General features: G+C 45.7%; 1 protein-coding gene across 4 annotated transcripts; it reads left to right on the forward strand.

Moving 5' to 3' along the window:
* Positions 1-6,204: 6,204 nt before the first annotated feature.
* Positions 6,205-17,520, forward strand: LOC147025164 (NADH dehydrogenase [ubiquinone] 1 alpha subcomplex assembly factor 2-like). Of its 4 annotated transcripts, none has more exons than XM_085885842.1 (5): positions 6,205-6,390; positions 8,123-8,242; positions 8,698-8,790; positions 16,877-16,917; positions 17,029-17,520. In XM_085885842.1, the coding sequence occupies exons 2-5, from the start codon at positions 8,134-8,136 to the stop codon at positions 17,191-17,193; spliced, it is 408 nt and encodes a 135-aa protein (XP_085741968.1). In that variant the 5' UTR covers positions 6,205-6,390; positions 8,123-8,133; the 3' UTR covers positions 17,194-17,520. The 4 variants fall into 4 exon arrangements, with proteins under 4 accessions (XP_085741968.1, XP_085741967.1, XP_085741966.1 ...); XM_085885841.1 differs by lacking the exon at positions 6,205-6,390 and adding an exon at positions 6,779-6,879; XM_085885840.1 differs by lacking the exon at positions 6,205-6,390 and adding an exon at positions 6,792-7,008.
* The last annotated feature ends 600 nt before the right edge of the window (positions 17,521-18,120 follow it).

Consider the following 18,120-nt stretch of genomic DNA (forward strand, 5'->3'; position numbering starts at 1 on the left):
GGGAGAGGGAGAGGGGAGAGAAAGAGGGAGAGGGAGAGAGAGAGAGAGAGAGAGAGAGAGAGAGAGAGAGAGAGAGAGAGAGAGAGAGAGAGAGAGAGAGAGAGAGAGAGAGAGAGAGAGGAGGATAGGGCGGGAGAGAGGGGACAGAGAGAGGGAGAGGGGACAGAGAGAGGGAGAGGGGACAGAGAGAGGGAGAGGGGTGGGGGGAGGGAGAGAGAGAGAGAGAGAGAGAGAGAGAGAGAGAGAGAGAGAGAGAGAGAGAGAGAGAGAGAGAGAGAGAGAGAGAGAGAGAGAGAGAGAGAGAGAGAGAGAGATTTACAGAAAGAATATGTTATGCTTTATTAACAACACACACACACACACACACACACACACACACACACACACACACACACACACACACACACACACACACACACACACACACACACACTCGTGCTTGCTCGATATCGACAGCAAAAGCGTCTGCAGAGAGTGAACGATTCGCTCAGAATGATGTAGCGCAGTACCAATGTCAACAATGGGTGCTTGGCAAGTTGCTTAAGCACTCACGCAAGCACTCCAATGAAATAGTTGATCAGGATTGGTTGGCATGGCTGTCGCTGCATACCATAAAGGATCCCTTTAACTTTAAAGCCTGTCTTCACCATGCACACAGCAGTTATTGAAATTAAATGAATAAGTGATATAAAATGACTTCAACCACAAAAGATTGTTGCTTTATGCAGAACAACCCTGGAGACATCGCAAAGTTCAATCGTCCGTGAAATAAACATTGCAGAAAATGCACCATTTTGCCTGCTCATCTGCACATGTGTCACATGGTACATCGGTTCGGAGTCCGCACAAACGTTATAACTTTATTTTTAAATGTCCGTTTTTTACCAGATTTGCTTTGATACCCTGTAGAGCACATCAAGAAACCTCCGAAAATCTCGACAAAAACCTGGCAGACGCTATGTATTGGCAGTCCCTTGGGGGACAGGGCACGAGGTCTAGATATGAATGCATCAAATCATATAGCTCAATGAAGCTGGTTCCATGGAATAAACATCGCAGAAAATCTGCCATTTTGTCTGCTCGTCTGTGCATGTGTCAAGTGGTATATCAGTTTGAGGTCCGCGCAAACGTTATAACTTTAATAACAACCGTTTTTTTTTTACCTGATTTGCTTTGCTTCCCTGTGGAGCACTTCACAAAAATATAGACAGATCTGGCAGACGCTATGAATAGGCAGTCCCTCGGGGGACAAGGTGGGAGACAGGGCGCGAGGTCTTGCAGAGAGTGCATAAAATCATATAGCTCAATGAAGCTGTTTAATTTAATGTTCCAAAATTTTTTTTGTTCACTCAATATGATTCTCCAAACAGTAGAAAAAGATAAGTTTAATGCTTTAGAAATTTCACATTTTCTTGTGTATGTATGGAGGAGGGATCATAGCCTTGCTTGCTTAAAGTAAATAGGTATATCAGCTTTATTATAAATCTCGGCATTTCTTTAAATTATCAGATTTCACAACAAATTTCGACACTTATTTAGTCCGGACGATATCCGATCCTCAAAACCGAAATAATATTTCGATGATATACTTGAATTAGTCCGTGAGAGTAGATCATGGAAAATCGTATCACATAATGCATGAAATCGCTCCAAGCTCCGAATTTGAAAACTATAGGACTTACAAAAGTGATGTATACCACGATTCATAGCTATGATGAACAGGTATTCAATATGAGTGAGAAAAGTGAAAGAAAAAAAACTTTCTCAATCAGAAATCGTTCAATTTATGGACATAGATAAGCTTGGCAGGTGGCTCTTCCTTCTGACTCCGCAATTTGTACTATTTCTTTCCCTGTTCCTTGTGCTCAGTAGCCGCTGCTAACACAATCAGTTCGTTTTGGAAAGTTGTCACATCAGGATTGAGAAAAACTGAAAACGATGGCCTGGACAGCATTTGCTCGCGTATGTTGATAGGATTGCTTATTTTGAGGCCGCCATGTTGTTACTCCACACATGCGAGGCGAAAAGCGGGGTTAAGCAATTGGTTCACGTCTGTCCATCTGTCTTATCAGTTTATGATCATCAGTTTTTGATCGAGGAATAAGTTATTAGCCCCCGTTGGAATTTATGGGGGGTTATGAGTCAAAACGGGGGGTTATGGATTTGGTCTCGATATTCCGTGTCCGTGCAGGCGTGCGTGCATGCATCCACAACCATATCTCAGACATATATGGACCGATTTTATTGGTACTTGTCAAAAAGACAACACATGATGGTATATATCTGCACGTGATTTGGTTTCAGGATGTGATCAAAGATGGCCGACGTGGCCATTTTAGTAGTGAAAAACCCGATGTTGAACACGTCCTCAACCATTTCTAAGACATGCGTCCACCGATGTTGTTCAAGCTTCACACAGAGATCATGAATCATGCTTTACATATGCGGGTCATTTCGTTTTTGACAGCAGATCCAAGATGGCCGACAAATGGCCATTTTGTTGCTTAAACATGTCCCAACCATTTCTCAGACATACATGGTCCGATTTTGTTCAACGTTGGCACAAGCACAGTCCATGATGGCATACATGTGTCCCTCACTTGATTTTGCGATCTGTTCAAAGATGGCCGACTGGTAGACTGGTGGCCATTTTAGTTATAAAAAAAACCCTGATGTTGAACACGACCACAACCATTTGTCGGACAAGCATTCACCAATATTGTTCAAACTTGGCACACAGATAATGAATGATGGCTTACATGTGCACATCATTTTTTTTTCGAGATCACATCCAAGATGGCTGACTGGCGGCCATTTTGTTACTTAAACGTGCCCCCAACCATTTCTCGGACACATATGGTCCGATTTTGTTCAAATATGGAATAAGCCTCGTACACGATGGATTACACTTGCACCTAACTTTATTTTGTGATCTGATCAAAGATGGCCAACCGGTAGATTGACGGCTATTTTAGTTGTAATAATAAAATATGGCCTCGCCCTTTAACTCCGTACGACAAAATTACTAAAACAACGGGGGCTGTGACATTTTGTCTTTTTTCCTTGTTTGTTTAAATTGAATCTAAAATTTTGAACACAAATCTGAACATGAATAGGAACATTAACCTGCTGTTGAACAGTATCTAATTGTCGATGAATTCATACCGATCACACATGTGCAGAATTGAGTGAGACAATGTTTTTTTTTTACTCCATCTGTCTGCCTGGAAGTCAACGAAAATTGAAAATTATTTCAAACAGAAAACTTACTATTTTATAAGGATGTCATAAAGGACAAAAACAACAGGCATGAATAACTAATGTATCTGGTAGATCGGGTAGTGTAAACTGTAATGAACACGAGGGAAAACAGCAGTAAAACACGGAATTAATTTTTGAATACATTACAATTTCCATGCCTGTAATCCTCTTCAAACCTTTATTTAAATCGAGTTCTATACTTGAACACTGAAGAACACAAATTGTCTTCATATTTCTTCTGAAAACCTCCAGTTTTGCATTACCTGGATGTAGGGTAATGTCTCAGGGTGGTTTGTCTATAAGACTGCTTTAAAAGCACTAAACTTCCAGATTTTTAGATCATCGTGGAGGATCTCTAATAGTGTAGTAGATAGTAGAAAAATAGTGCAAATTATGATACAAGCATCAAATTTGGCATTTCTGTTCTGCAGGGCTTTCTGATCAAATCTGCCCGATTGGCCATTTGAAAATCCAAATTTTTCAAAATTTGGATTTTCAAATGGCCAATCAGACAGATTTGATTAGAATCCCCTGGAGAACAAATGTGCCAAATTTGATGCTTGTATCATCATTTGCACGATTCCTCTCAAAAATTGCTGTTATCTGCCCTCACTATAAGTCTTACTCATGTTGTTGTTCTTCATCTTCTTCTTGTGGACTTTTTTGTTTCACAGCCTACAGTTTTCATCAAAACTTCCTGAAACTTGGCGTATATATTGTTACGAATTCTCGCCCGCTGGCGTGCGGACAGCCGCTTTTAGCCGAATCGCGGCCGTACGCCCACCTGACGAACAATTCAGTCGCGGCTTTCCGGATCAATGCCAAAAACCAGCCACGGGTGTGTTCTTAACCACACCACAACCTTGTCTGCACTCTACCTGCGCGCTACAGGGTCCGATCACCAAATCTTCGATTTACCTAATTATTCGCGCGGGTAGATTACCGAGAGATTGTACCTCAACGGAACCGTTTGGAAACGAGCCGCTTAAGCAGCTCGCTTCCATTTGGGATAACCGAGCAGGGTATTATCGCGCAGTCCCGTTGGACCCGATTCTATTATTGGTTATTTAAAAACCAACTATATTCCGAGGGCAAGATGGTAGTTCAATTGGGGAAAGAGGACACAACGAACGGGTGACATTAGAACAAGCACATTTTTTACACACGTATGCAGTCAGGTATTCATGCAAGAAAAGCACGTATTCAAGCACGCACATATACAATTATACAGCCAACAAAAACAATGCAAAGGAACTACAACTGTTTATTTATTATGTACAGTCACTTATCACAGTTCTACTTAACGGACTCGGCGCCACAACTTTCATACAAAGAAAAGCAAGGAAAAAACCCCTCACAGACAAGGGGGTAGACTGGACCCCCTTGGGGTCTTTATGCCACGGAGCCATGTAGACCGCAGAGGATCCGCGAGACTGGGCTGGCTACCTGGTCCCTCGTGGTGACTCGCGAGGGCGATCCTCGATGTCCCCTTTCCAGCGACTCACGGTTAGGCACGGTCCGACAGGCCGCGCGCCTTGGCTCCGCGGCGCCCCAATCTCTCCAGCTCCTTCCCGACTGCAGAGACTCCAGTCTCCAGGCTCCAGCTCACAGCGCGGCTCCACACGACTGCCCACAACTCCGACACGACACACCGACATGACCCTCCGACACTCTCTTTATACCCATGGCGCGTCGCCCTCCCTACTTCCAGCATGCGTGGGAAACTTCCAGAAGCAGGGCGTTTTTCTCGCCGAATCGGGGTTTTTTCGTTTACTTGCTCCTTTTACCGATTGTTGCTTTTTTTTACACATGTGTTTGCCATTGGGGGGGGGTGAGGCCGTCATCCGTTCTCCCCCTATGAAGGCCAGGCTTCTCGCAACCGTGCTGAGGTGGCAACGGGGTGGTGGTTACGGTGGTCGTTGTCATGATGGCGTGGCTGGGGTTATGGTGGCGTGAGGGTGGTGTGGCTCGCGTTTGTGGTGGGCGTGAGGGTGGTGTGGTTGGGCGGTGGTGGTTAAGGTGGTTGTTGTGAAGGCGGCTGTTCGTTGTCTGTGGGGATGTTGGCGGTTGACGAGAAGGTGGTTGCGGTAATCGTGGTTGTTGTGGTTTTGTGGCGCTTTTTGGTGGTAGCAATGGCGGTCGGTCCAAAATAACGATAGTAAAAGAAAAATGGCTAACTCAAAGATCACAGCCCTTTAGACAACGGTGGGGAAATCTATCTGAACACAAACTTATCGGCATAACTGATCGAAGGAACTATATGGTGCTTTGCGAATTTCCACAGCCGTAACAATATGTAAAAAATACCCTGCGCAGACAGTAACCATCTCCGATTTTGGAAATTCTTCCTAGAAAAAAAAGTTGACGTCATCGTATCGCCACCAATGGAAATCGCCTATATCATTATCTCCGAAACTAGGCAAGCTGCTTGAATTTTGTTTGCAGGAATCAAGCAGGGCATTAGCACAGATAATTTATCGCAAACGTGATACATCGCAATGACGTCATCTTCGTTTTTATGACGTCATCATTAAGAGGACGAGGATCTTAGCTCATTTGAGCTTGTTAAAATCATTGTTGTATGAAAATTGAAGTATATACCTGAACACTGCGTGGGGTATGGTGTTCTATGAACTCTAATCGTTAGGTGGTGCCAAGAACCAAGGTCCAAGAGTGTGTTCCATTACCAATGAGCTTGTAAAGCGCTCGCCAAGTGCCGCCTTTAAGCAAGCACTCCAACGGAACGGTTAATGGCTGGCTTTGCAAGCGATAGCAAGCCGCTTGCTAACGGAACACATCTCCTGGTTCGATTGACATTTCGATGTCGTTAAAAGAACTTTTAAATTCCACGCAAGCAGGAAAATGCTAATTAGTTTTGTCCGATTGATTGTCTCGCAACCACACAACCGCCATGTGGCTGTTTTTTTGAAGCCATCGAGCGTTGAGTCGTTTCAGTACCCATAATGCAATGCGCGGGTGCCATATTGGTTGGCAAGATAAACAAGTGAGAAAAAAGGTAAACAAGACCGAACAAAGCCAAATAGTGAGGGTAAACCTTCCATCGCAGGAAGTCAGAATAACGGGATAAACGTGCTGGATTGTTGAGATACTGATGCCGTCGTTTTTCAGGTTCGTGAATATAAGTTATAACCAACAGGGCGGCGCGCACGGCATTATGGGATCATTTTGAAAATCCTCGAATTTCAAATTATTATTTCGTATTTCAAATTCGTGTAGTTTTTTTTAAAACTCAAAATTTACTATTCAGATATTTTATGATGTAGTATGCTGCCGTACTTGCTGAGTGTGACGCACGTCCAGCGAACTCTTCCCTTTCGGTAGTTTAATCATCTCACTCTTTGTACAATGTTTGTCGGTCATGGCGGTAAAGTTGTCATCAGATCTCTATGCATATGTTGACGTGAGTTATCTGCTGGTGCCGTTAAGATAAGTGATCTATGAAAAGGGAAAGACACTTAATTGGAATAAAAGGTAATTTTTCCGCAAGTCACCGAACCTTTGGCCCTTTTTTATATTTAATTTCGACCTGTTTTCCCTTTCATGTCTCGTGCCGGATATAATCAGTTTTTCATCAACAGGATCGAGCACCGGATGTCGGTGATGCTCTTTTAGTTCCCGATCTTTGATAAATTGTGGATTAAGCGCAAAGTTCGAACGTGCCGATGCCGGACTTTATTATTTACTTTTTAATGAATGATGCGGAGGAAGAAAAAGAAACGCACTGACGTATGTTTGTTTTTAATTTTCAATATATATTTTTAATTTAACGTCGGTCAAAGTCCTCAATAAATAACCGATGAGCTCCCATGTTGTTTATATTTGTGAGATAAACCGCCTTTCGTCGATCGGCGGCGAGTTTGTATTTTTTTTTAACGATGACGTCACAAAACAAGCTCAAATGAGCTAAGATCCTCGTCCTCTTAATGATGACGTCATTAAAACGAATATGACGTCATTGTGATGTATCAGGTTTGAGATAAATTATCTGTGCTAATGCCCGGCTTGATTCCTGCAACAAAATACAAACAGCTTGCCTAGTTTCGGAGATAATGGTATAGGCCATTTCCATTAGCGGCGATATTATGACGTCAACTTTTTTTCTCGGAAGAATTTCCAAAATCGGAGATGGTTACTGCCTGCGCGTGGGCTTTCTGCATATACGTAGCAAGTTTCACGAAGATCCGATGAAAACTCTGGGTTGTGAAACAAAAAATGTCAAAAAATAGGAATGACGTCATAAAAATTGATATGACGTCATAGTGATGTATCATATGTGCGGTAATTCATCTCTGCTAATGCCCTGTTCGATTACCGCAAACAGAATTCAAAAAGCTTGCCTCGTTTCGGAGATAATTTTTTAAGGCTATTTCCATTAGCGGAGATATTTTGACGTCATAACATTTTTTTCTGGGAGGAATTTTCAAAATCGGAGATGGTTACTGTCTGCGCAGGGTATTTTTTACATATATACGCCAAGTTTCAGGAAGTTTCGATGAAAACTGTAGGCTGTGAAACAAAAAAGTCCACAAGAAGAAGATGAAGAACAACAACGTGAGTAAGACTTAGAGATCCTCCACGAGGATCTAAAAACCTGAATGTTTTTTACAGTCGTTGATGCAAGACGAGTTGAGAGCAATTTCATTATGACGTTGAAAATATGGACCAAATTTGGGCCCAACCCCCCCTGATAACCTTTAACGATAACCTGAACGTAGGTCTGTGAAAATTGCTGTGTATTATTATCAAAGCAGAATGTTTGAGATTTTTGCTCGTGCATAGCTTTGACTACATGAGCTTGGTGTAACCTGACGACCTCACTTGACTGTCATTCATCTTACAGCCTCGGTTTCAATGAAGCGTCTGTGGCTGGGAATCGCCTCTTGGCTTCCATCCAGCAGACGTATCACCCAGAGGCTTGTGGGGGAAGATCCAGCTGGAAACAAGTACTACCTTGTGGAAGGTGAAAACAAATGGGAAAACTTTGGTTCACATTTTTCCAGTGATACATACGTACTACTAGCATATGGACACTCACAAAGATATCGTCACCAAATCATAATCAGCAGACCACAAGTACCTGTATATGAGGTCCTCGGGCATGTGTGCCTGATTTTGAGCATCTACTGACCGTAACCACCACTGGAGTCTACTATCAAGCCACAAGTATAGAATCTCAAATGTCTCAATATAAAAACCAACTTGGTAGTATTTCAGAATTTGGTCTCTCTGAACCTCAAAATTTATTGCCATAAAGTTTATTCATCACCACTCGAGCATCAACCAAGCACACATATTCATTAATTGACCACTTTTGCAATGCTCATGTACTGTAAACATTTAGAAATATTCAGTATGCAGTGTGGCAACTGTGAATATTTGTTGTTGTATACCATGAGGATAAATATGAGTGTGCAGGGAGTAAGAAGAAAGTTCGCAGGATCATGGTGCCATCTGGGAGCTGTAATGAAGAGGATTACACACCGGACAGCATCACGCCAGAATGGGATGGTAAGGAAGTAAAGGATTGGGGTGGTGGGGAGGGGTGAAAAAGTATGTATTTTTGGCTGTAGCGATGTTGTAATTACCACACGTGTGGAGCACAGTGTCAGTATACATATACATAGTGCAGTGTCAGTCAACAGACAGTCTATGGTCGAGGAATTATTAAATTTCAATAGAATGTTATATTTTGAACACTAGAACACGAACCTGCAGTTTTGCAGTACTTTGGCTCTGAATTTGGTAAATTGTATGGAATGCCATCCCCATTCCACACACGTACAGAGAAGTAAGGTAATTTTTTCACTCCGTCTACCTGTTTGGCAGTCAAACAAAATTTAAAATCATTCTGAACAAGAAACATACTGTTTTTATTGACGTCATAAAAGACACAAACAACAGGCACAAATAACTAATTTATCTTGTGAAATAAGGTGGTGTGAAAGACTGTGCATCAATGGCGGTAAATGTCTGAAAAAAGTTTTTTGAATTTATCCACAGCCTTTAAATTTATTTTATTTCGATTGAACTATATACTTGAACACGATAGAACACAAATGACCTTGTTGGCACTTCCAAAACTTCCAGTTTAACAGTACTGCACTTGGACAAAATTTTACACCATCTCGACCATATACCGGGAGCAGCTTTTCACCCATGGGGCTCACTCACACTTGGCATGAAGTGTCCACTCCCCCAGGATAGTTTTGCACTTTGCCCCACATCCTGCCCCCAACATTTCCCCCATCACCCCCCCTTACTCTGTGTGTTTGTTCTGATGCACTGGCCACACCATTTGACCCACGGGGCTCAAACTTGCCATGAAGACTGTTCACTCCTGCGGGATGGGGTATCAAAAGTGTTCACTCTCCTCAGGATGGTTTTGCACTATGACCTGTTTCTCCAACAATGCATAACCCCCCCTCCCTCTTGAACAAATACATAGGGGGGTGATGGGGGTCATAGGGGTGGGGGTTCGGGGTTGGGGCAAAGTGCAAAACTATCCTTGATGAGTGGACACCCTTATGCCAAGTGTGAGTGAGCCCCACGAGTGAACAGGTGTACTCAGTAGATTGAAGCAAACACACATGGTGGGTGGTGGGGCTGGTCTGTGTTGGGGGGGGGGAGGGTGGTGACTTTGGGGGGAGATTTATCATGTAAAACCACCCTGAGGGAGTGAACAGTCTTTTTTTTTTTTTTTGTATACCTTGGTCGAGGCTCGTATGAGAGCTAACACACAACTCACAGCAAGGAGGCATGAGACAAGAGGGGCGGGAGTGGAAGGGACAAAACAGTGGGGAACAGACACATTAGGTGAACTGTGGAAGGGAGAGGGATGGGGATGGGACGGGGAACATGGCGAAGAGAAGATGGACATTTCAGGGACTTTCAGGAAGGAAAGCAGGAGAAATGAAGGAAGTGGGCTTGGGTGGATTATCGGGGGTAGAAAAGATCGAGGATTTGGATGGGGGAAGATAAGAGGTGGTGGTGAACAGCTGTTTTGAAAGCCTGGAGGGAAGAATGGGAAAGAATAGAGTGAGGAAGTTTATTCCAAAGGCAGGAAAAAGAGGAATGAAAGAGTGAAGATGAGCAGTGATTCGTGATTTTGGTAGTTTTACCAGAAGGGGGTTGTTGGCGGACCTTGAGCGCCCTGTGGAAATGTGGTGGGGACAAATCGCAGAGAGAGCAGGGGGGGCAAGGCTGGAGAGGAGTCGGTAGAAGACAGAAAGACCACCGACCAACCTGCGGTGATTGAGTGAGAGGCCCAAAGACTCAGCTTCATTGCGGGAGATGCCGATGATCTTAAATGCCCTGGTTTCGACAGCGTGAAGCTGAGAAAGGTGGGAGGCAGGAGCACCAGCCCAGAGGGGAGAGCAGTACTCCATCAGGCTACGGACAAAAGCTTTGTAAGTGGTCCGGAGCTCAAGAGGGCCGAGGAAGGACTTAGCACGACGGAGGATTCCCAGTCGGTGACTGGCTTTTGAGGCGAGTTTGGAAATGTGACTTTCCCAGGAAAGGTCATGGCAGATAGTGAGACCTAGAAGCTTGAAAGAAAAGACTTCTTCCAGAGGATTGTTGAGAAAGTGGATGGGGGGGTTTTGTAAACGGTCCTTTCGAAGAGACATAGTGAGAGTGTGAGATTTGTCTGGATTGAAAGACATGTTCCACGTGTTGGACCAGTTTGTGATTTTATCCAGATCTGCAGTGAGCGAAGAAGCTGCTGCTTGCCGGTCTGAGGGATAACAGATGGTACGGCAGAGGGTGGAGTCGTCAGCAAAGAGAAATAGAGGATTTTCCAGAGAGTCCGAGAGATCATTGATGAAAGCAAGTCTTCATAGCAAGTTTGAGCCCCATCGGTCAAAAGGTGTGGCCGGCAAATCGGAACAAACACACACATTCGGGGGATGATGGGGTAATGGTGGTGGGGTTGGGGCAGGACGTGTGGCAAAGTGCAAAACTATCCTGGAGGAGCGGGCACACTTTATGCTGAGTGTGAGTGAGCCCCATGGGTGAAAGGATTCACCCAGTATATGGAAGCAAACACATGGTGGGGATAGTGTGAGGGAGGGTGGGGTTTGGGGGAGAGGTTTATAGTGCAAAACCACCCTGATGGAGTGAACAGTCTTCATAGCAAGTTTGAGTCCCGTGGGTCAAAAGGTGTAGGCGGCAAATATGAACACACACACACACACACACACACACACACACACACACACACACACACACACACACACACACACACACACACACACACACACACACACACACACACTGCTCAAATATGTATATCGATATATACATATTTAACATGGTCGAATTTGTTAAAGAATAGAAGAAGAAAACATTATGATCATAAATATACATACATACATGCATACATACATACATACATAACCCTATACGTTTGCTCCATTAAAATGATAGACTTGCGCAAAAGCCCATTATAATGACTGGCATTTCCAATCAAACTCTGCTTTGCCGTATGACTAAACAAATCCAAAGGACAAAGCCTCAATATTGCCGGTGTAAGTCTCCAAGTGCCGCCATTCACACGTGGCCATGTGTACATGGCAGCGAGCAGAGTGGGCAGCCCCACGGGACCTTTTATACATTCTAATGAAAACAAAATTCGCAATATTGTTTACCAGGAAGTTCTTCATTGATACAAAGTCGGTTGCACTTTATCCTCTGTCAACATTGCAATCCCTCATTTTCATCACTTTATATGTTATAAAAACAATTTCCCACTGTTCACCGTGTTATAGCTTTGCTGCTCTATTTAACAAAGTTACAAAGTGGTGGTGGTGGTTGTAGTGTCATGATAGAGATGCTTAGCAGGCAGACACGAGCGGGGAACAGTCGAGCCGGGCTGTGTTGCACAAGCGCGAGCGCGGGCGTACTTTGCCCGCAGCTCTCCTCCATTACGTACTCAGTACACTCACAAGCCGGGCGACTACTGCATCACTACGACGCCTGAGGCGGCGCGCACTCCTTATATTCCTGGCAGACACGATGCTCACGACGACCCCTCCTCCCATCATCATGCCCCGCCCTACATGCCCGCAGGCTATACCACACTCCTCCCTCCTAAAACTATGATTATTAAATGATCACCATCATAATAAGCATAAACAGCACGAAGAACTACGGTATAACAGTAGACAAGGCACAAAAAAGAAAACAGCGAAGTATAACAGCACATCACATCATATAATGCGTGGAAGCGAGCTAGTGGAGCTGCCACGCCAGGTTCCGAAGACGGAGGTGCACACAGCACCTCCCAAACTCTGACCGCGTTACCGATATGAAGCAGCAAGGCGAGAAGCACAGCAGCACTACACAGCGGAAACGCCCCCAGGCGGCTCATGCTGACATAGCCTTCGGCGAGGCCGCGGCGATCTCCCGAGCAAACCTCCCCCGGCACCATCAAACGCCTCCGGCCCACAAGGCGGCACACCTCCCCCAGGCAGACCTGAAGCAGATAAACATTCCGAGGCCGGAATCCCGCTGTCTGGAAGCCGTGGCGCCAGCGCCAGACTCGATTGACCTTGGATGGGGGCGCTGAACAGCGCCGCTGGCTGGACGCAACCAATGCTCCATAACAACCCACGCACCACAATCAGTTGAGACGCCAATGCCCGTCTCAACGGCCTTGAGCGAACACAGAGAGCTGCGCCCCCGGCGCCAGGCACGTCTGACCTTGCCGCAACCAGAGGTGGGGGTAACGCCGACCAGCGCACCAGTCCTGGCTCCGAGTCGATATCCGAGACCCACACGGCAGTTAGACGGTAGCAACTCCATTTAAACCACACTCCAACCATAGGCTCGTCATAAATCACTAAGAACATCATTTGAACCATTGCAAACTCATTTTTCTGTACAGCGCGTTCTTTCGACAAAATCCCTGCACATGACAAAGCAACTACCCGCGGCCCGGGGCAATGGAAGGCCAACCAAACCTTTTTATTCGCCACCACCGCTCCCAAAGCCACCACCTCACATTGGCCATACTGCAACACCCATCGATTGATCTCCGCCAAACCCATTCTCACACGGGAACTACTGGCATTTATTTCAACAACGTTAAACCGCATCACTCGAGCAATGAAAAACAAATATGCAATGAACAGCAACCCACAACCCACATCACGAGTCCGTCTCTTGGTTGTTGACTCGATGTTGTGACTCGCGACTTCCTTTAACGCCACGGGCTCACCGCAACCCGTTGAAGCTGCCCGAACAACACAGGCGCGCATTGCCTCATGAACGCAGCCGAAGCGCGAGAACTCATCGCGAGAGCTGGCACGGCCCCTGCTGCTTCCGCACCGCCCACCACCGTTGCAGGCAGCAACGAACGGCCGCTCCCGTTGCATCGACATGGCTCCCGCCGCCAGAACCTCGCCCTCGGTACTCGACGAAAGCATCGAAGAGAGCACCGGCACACCTGGAGGTACGAACTGGAGATCCAGCCCGAGGTGCGCCAGCCAGTCCCGACCCAAAAGGGCGGGCCCCTCCCCTCGCACCACGAACACCGAGAGCCGGGTGCGTCGACCTCGGTAGCGCACTGAGACGTCAGCCCTCGCAAGCGGTGCAATCGCCTCACCGGTGTACGTGTACAGCGACAAGGCCGTCCCGACTAGGCGAACACCGCGAAGACCACGAGTCGCCTGCTCGCCCATGACCGATACTGCAGCCCCGGTGTCCACGCAAAACACGGTCAGCTCGCCATTCACTTCGACCTCCACCATGAACGGCGTCGTCATCTCCGGACCAACGGAAAACAGACTCAACCGTGGTTGCATCTCCTGCTCCGGCCCGCCGGCATCGCCATGCCCCGGCTGCAGGCCGATCTCCAGGTCACTGGGGTCCTCCCGCACCTCGTCATCCAAGACCCCAACGGAGGCCCCCGCCATCCGACACACACGCTTCAAATGTCCCACCTTGTGACAATGCAAACACACGGTGTTCTTATCCGGGCACATTCGTCGCAGGTGCGGACCACCACACCCCCAGCACCCCTGGAAATTAACCTCGCTCCCGGTGCGACCGTGCTGCGGTGCGCGCCCTCGTCCCACACCGCCAGACGCGCATGCGACCTGCGGCACCTGAGTCATCGCGCGGACCCCGGGCTGCGCGACCTGTGGCGCCTGGGTCATTGCGTGAACTCCGGGATGTGCGACCTGCGGCATCTGGGTCACCGCGTGGACCTCGGGACCAGCCGACATGCCCCAGCTGGAGCTACTCATTACGTCCTGGCCAGCGATGGTGCGGACATCTGTGAGCGTCTGCTCGACAGACGAAGCAGTCCCGACCGCCGAGTCGAATGTGACGTCGGTCAACCGCAGGATGGCTGCTACCATCTTCGCGTCTCGCAGACCCGAAATAAAACGATCTCTGAGTCGTGCCGGACGCTCCTCTGCCGTGAACTTGCAAGGCACGGCCGAATGCTTCACCCGTGCTACGAAGTCTGCAACGCGCTCCTCGCCACCCTTCGCGAGGTGATCGAACTGGAACTGCGCGAGCTGCAACGACTTCTCTGGCGCCAAGTGGGTCTTCATTTTCGCCACGATGTCCTGAAACGATAGCCCATCATCACTGGGCTTATTTGGAGCCACCAAATCACTCAGCAGCCGGTAGTGCTCCGTTGATAGCGAGGCGAGCAAGATCGACTTGCGTTTCTCTTCATCATCTACATCATTCGCGCGGAAGTAGCAACCCAATTGTTCAGAAAACAACTCGAAGTCATCTCCCCCGAAAACGGGCACGCGCCCGTGCGCCGTGCCCCGACCTTCTGCCATGCTCGTGCTGGCGAGACCCTTGGCTCCGTAGTCTGGAACCGCACGGGTTATTCGCTGCCGCCCTGCACACGCCGATCCGAAGATCCTCGTCAGCCAACTGTGGTGTCGTGGATAGAGATGCTTGGCAGGCAGACACGAGCGGGGGAACAGTCGAGCCGGGCTGTGTTGCACAAGCGCGAGCGCGGGCGTACTTTGCCCGCGGCTCTCCTTTATTACGTACTCAGCACACTCACAAGCCGGGCGACTACTGCATCACTACAACGCCTCAGGCGGCGCGTACTCCTTATATTCCTGGCAGACACGATGCTCACGACGACCCCTCCTCCCATCATCATGCCCCGCCCTGCATGCCCGCAGGCTATACCACAAATTTCTCCTTCATTTTAATTTAATTACCTCCACCGCCAAAGGTGAAGGAGGTTATGTTTTCACCCATTTCTGTCTGTTTGTCTGTATGCAGGACAGATCCGGATGAAATTTTGTGGACAGGTTGGGTTGGGTGTGTGATAAGGATGAACTGATTAGATTTTGGTGAAGATCTGGATCCGGATATGACTACTAGAATTTTTAAGTGATTCTTTACCATTGAGAGATGGGGACAAGAACGACATAGTACTGTATAGCATGATATTTCAAAAATGTAGTGGGCCAGATATGTTCTCGTGGATCAGGCATTGCGTGATGGAGGTATGCGCTCGACCGAGTACCCTTCTAGTTTTTCTTTTATTTTTTTTCAATATTTTTTTTTCAATTTTCGATTTTTTTTTTTTGTCATTATTTATTTCTCAATTATTTAATTTTTCCATTGTTAAAGTTTTTAATTATTTCGTTTTATGCCTCTGCTGATGAAGTCGATGGAGGCATTTTGTTTTTGGGTTGTTCGTCCATACATGCTAATTTTGTTTTCTCTGCAGCCGCTTATCCGATTGACACTAAATTTTCACCATCAGTGTGACGACTCGTGTTTTAATGATAATTATGACATCATAGATTACGTGGTGTGGCAGCCATGTTTTTAAAAATGAAAAACTTTGGACCTCCATCACCGAAACCGTTCCATGGAAAAAATTGAAACTTGGCACGTCAAGTATTCCCCATGGGAAAAAAGTGTGATTTTTTTTTTTATTATGTCACAGGTGGCTTAGTTATGACCTCATTATGGCATGTGTCATCCAATTTATCCCATAAGTATGAAATTTTTTGTGTTCAGGATACCAGGGTGTTCACAAATAATTAATAGGTCACAGAGTCTGGCAGCCATATTGGATTCAACAAAAATCTTTTTAAAAATTATTTATCTTGAATCACTTCATCAATCGAGATGAAACTTCACAATTATGATCTGGTAGTCATGGGGAATATATGTTTTATATTTCAGCCTCGGATGCATTGTCTGGCAGCCAGAGTTATTTAATTTTTTCAATCTGGGTTCAGGGGTTTAAATCAAACTTGGTACAAGTATGTATCATGAAGTAATGATGTGTGCAGAGGCATAACTGGCAATGTCGTGACGTTGAAGAGTGCCATTCTAGTTTCCATTATTTTCATTCTGAGGCAGAATTTCAAGTGCTACCAATTTGCTAATAACATGAGTTGGCTGTACTGAGAACCATCAACAATCTCCAATTGGAACCCTCGAGCTCAAATATGAGGCTTACTCGTGTAAGAAAAATCTATTAAATGAGATTTTAACCTTGTCTTGGTTGAGAGATCTCTTATCAAGATATTTAGTTGATGTTCCCATTTTAATTAGAATGATTCAAATTCATGTTTCCTCTTCTGCAATCCTCCTACAGCTTGGATCCGTGGACGCAGGAATGACCCTCCAACTCTTCAGGTTTTTTTTCGTTTTTGTTTTTTTTTCTTACCTTTTCTCGCATGCTTCTTGCTGTTATCCAAGTTAACTCTTTGAAAAAAAAAATTTAAAAGCTGATTGCTTTTCCTGCAGGAGGTACAGAAAGGTGCAGCAAGGCAACAACTGTTTTGCAAGCGTGGTCAGGATGTGAGTGAGAGGGACCAAGAGCTTAGTGAGAGGGAGTTTCAAGAGGGTCTCATTAGCAAACATAGACCTGGCCCCTTTGAGCCAGAGGCCTGGAAGCCAAAGGGAAAATAACAAGGAAGCAAGAAGATATGGGGAGCCAAACATGTTGGACAAAAGAAGTTGATGAAGAATATGTTTTTTTTTAATTCAGCAGTAAATAAATTAAGGTTTTCCCTCCTTGGAGTTTCCTTCTGTATCCATTTTGTCCACCGCATGCATGCGTGTTTTGCGTCCTATTTTTGTCTGTTCCGCCTTGATCCATTCATTGTACCAGCTCTTCCACGCGCATCCACTATGTATACAAAACAAAAAAAAGTTTTGACCTCTGATCATCTTCATAGATCATCTTGGTGCAAACCTGTGGTTATGTACATTCTCAATAAAGAGATCATTAAAGCACTTCACTGTTTTGGTGGTAGACCTAATCAGGGTTGAATAGGATGTCATAACATCATTCAGTGGTTCATTGGTGCCATGTTATAGGTGCAGTATCTTGTTATCCCCACAAGAAATGAAGCAAACTTGGTAGTTATGATCATCACATGATAAGACGGTGCAAGTGCCTTATCGTTTTTGGCCCCACCCCTTGGGGCAGGATGAAATGGTCAATGTTTTTGTTTTGTTTGTTTTTTAATCTTGGTGAATAATACCATTCAAACAGCTGCCTCTTGTTGCTGCTTTCTCACAGCAGAGGTTCTTAGCCCATAATAACTACCTGCACACGAAATACAAAGCGGAGTTAAGCAATTGATTCACTCTGTCTGTCTATAGGCGTCAGTCTATGATTGAGGGATTACTTAATTTCAATTGAATTTTATATTTTGAACTCTGTAGAACATGTCTCGGAACATGATTCAGAACACGATCCTGCAGTTTAGCAGTACTTTGGCTCTGAAATTGGCGACTTGTATAGAATCTCATCCCGAGTGTGCATGCACAGAAAGGAGTAAGGTGATTGCTTCAGCCTGTCTGGCCGTCAAATGAAATCGAAAATCACTT

The sequence above is a fragment of the Eptatretus burgeri genome, chromosome 6 (genome assembly GCF_056783735.1).
Source record: "Eptatretus burgeri isolate ZD-2024b chromosome 6, Ebu_testis_v1, whole genome shotgun sequence".
NCBI lineage: Eukaryota > Metazoa > Chordata > Myxini > Myxiniformes > Myxinidae > Eptatretus > Eptatretus burgeri.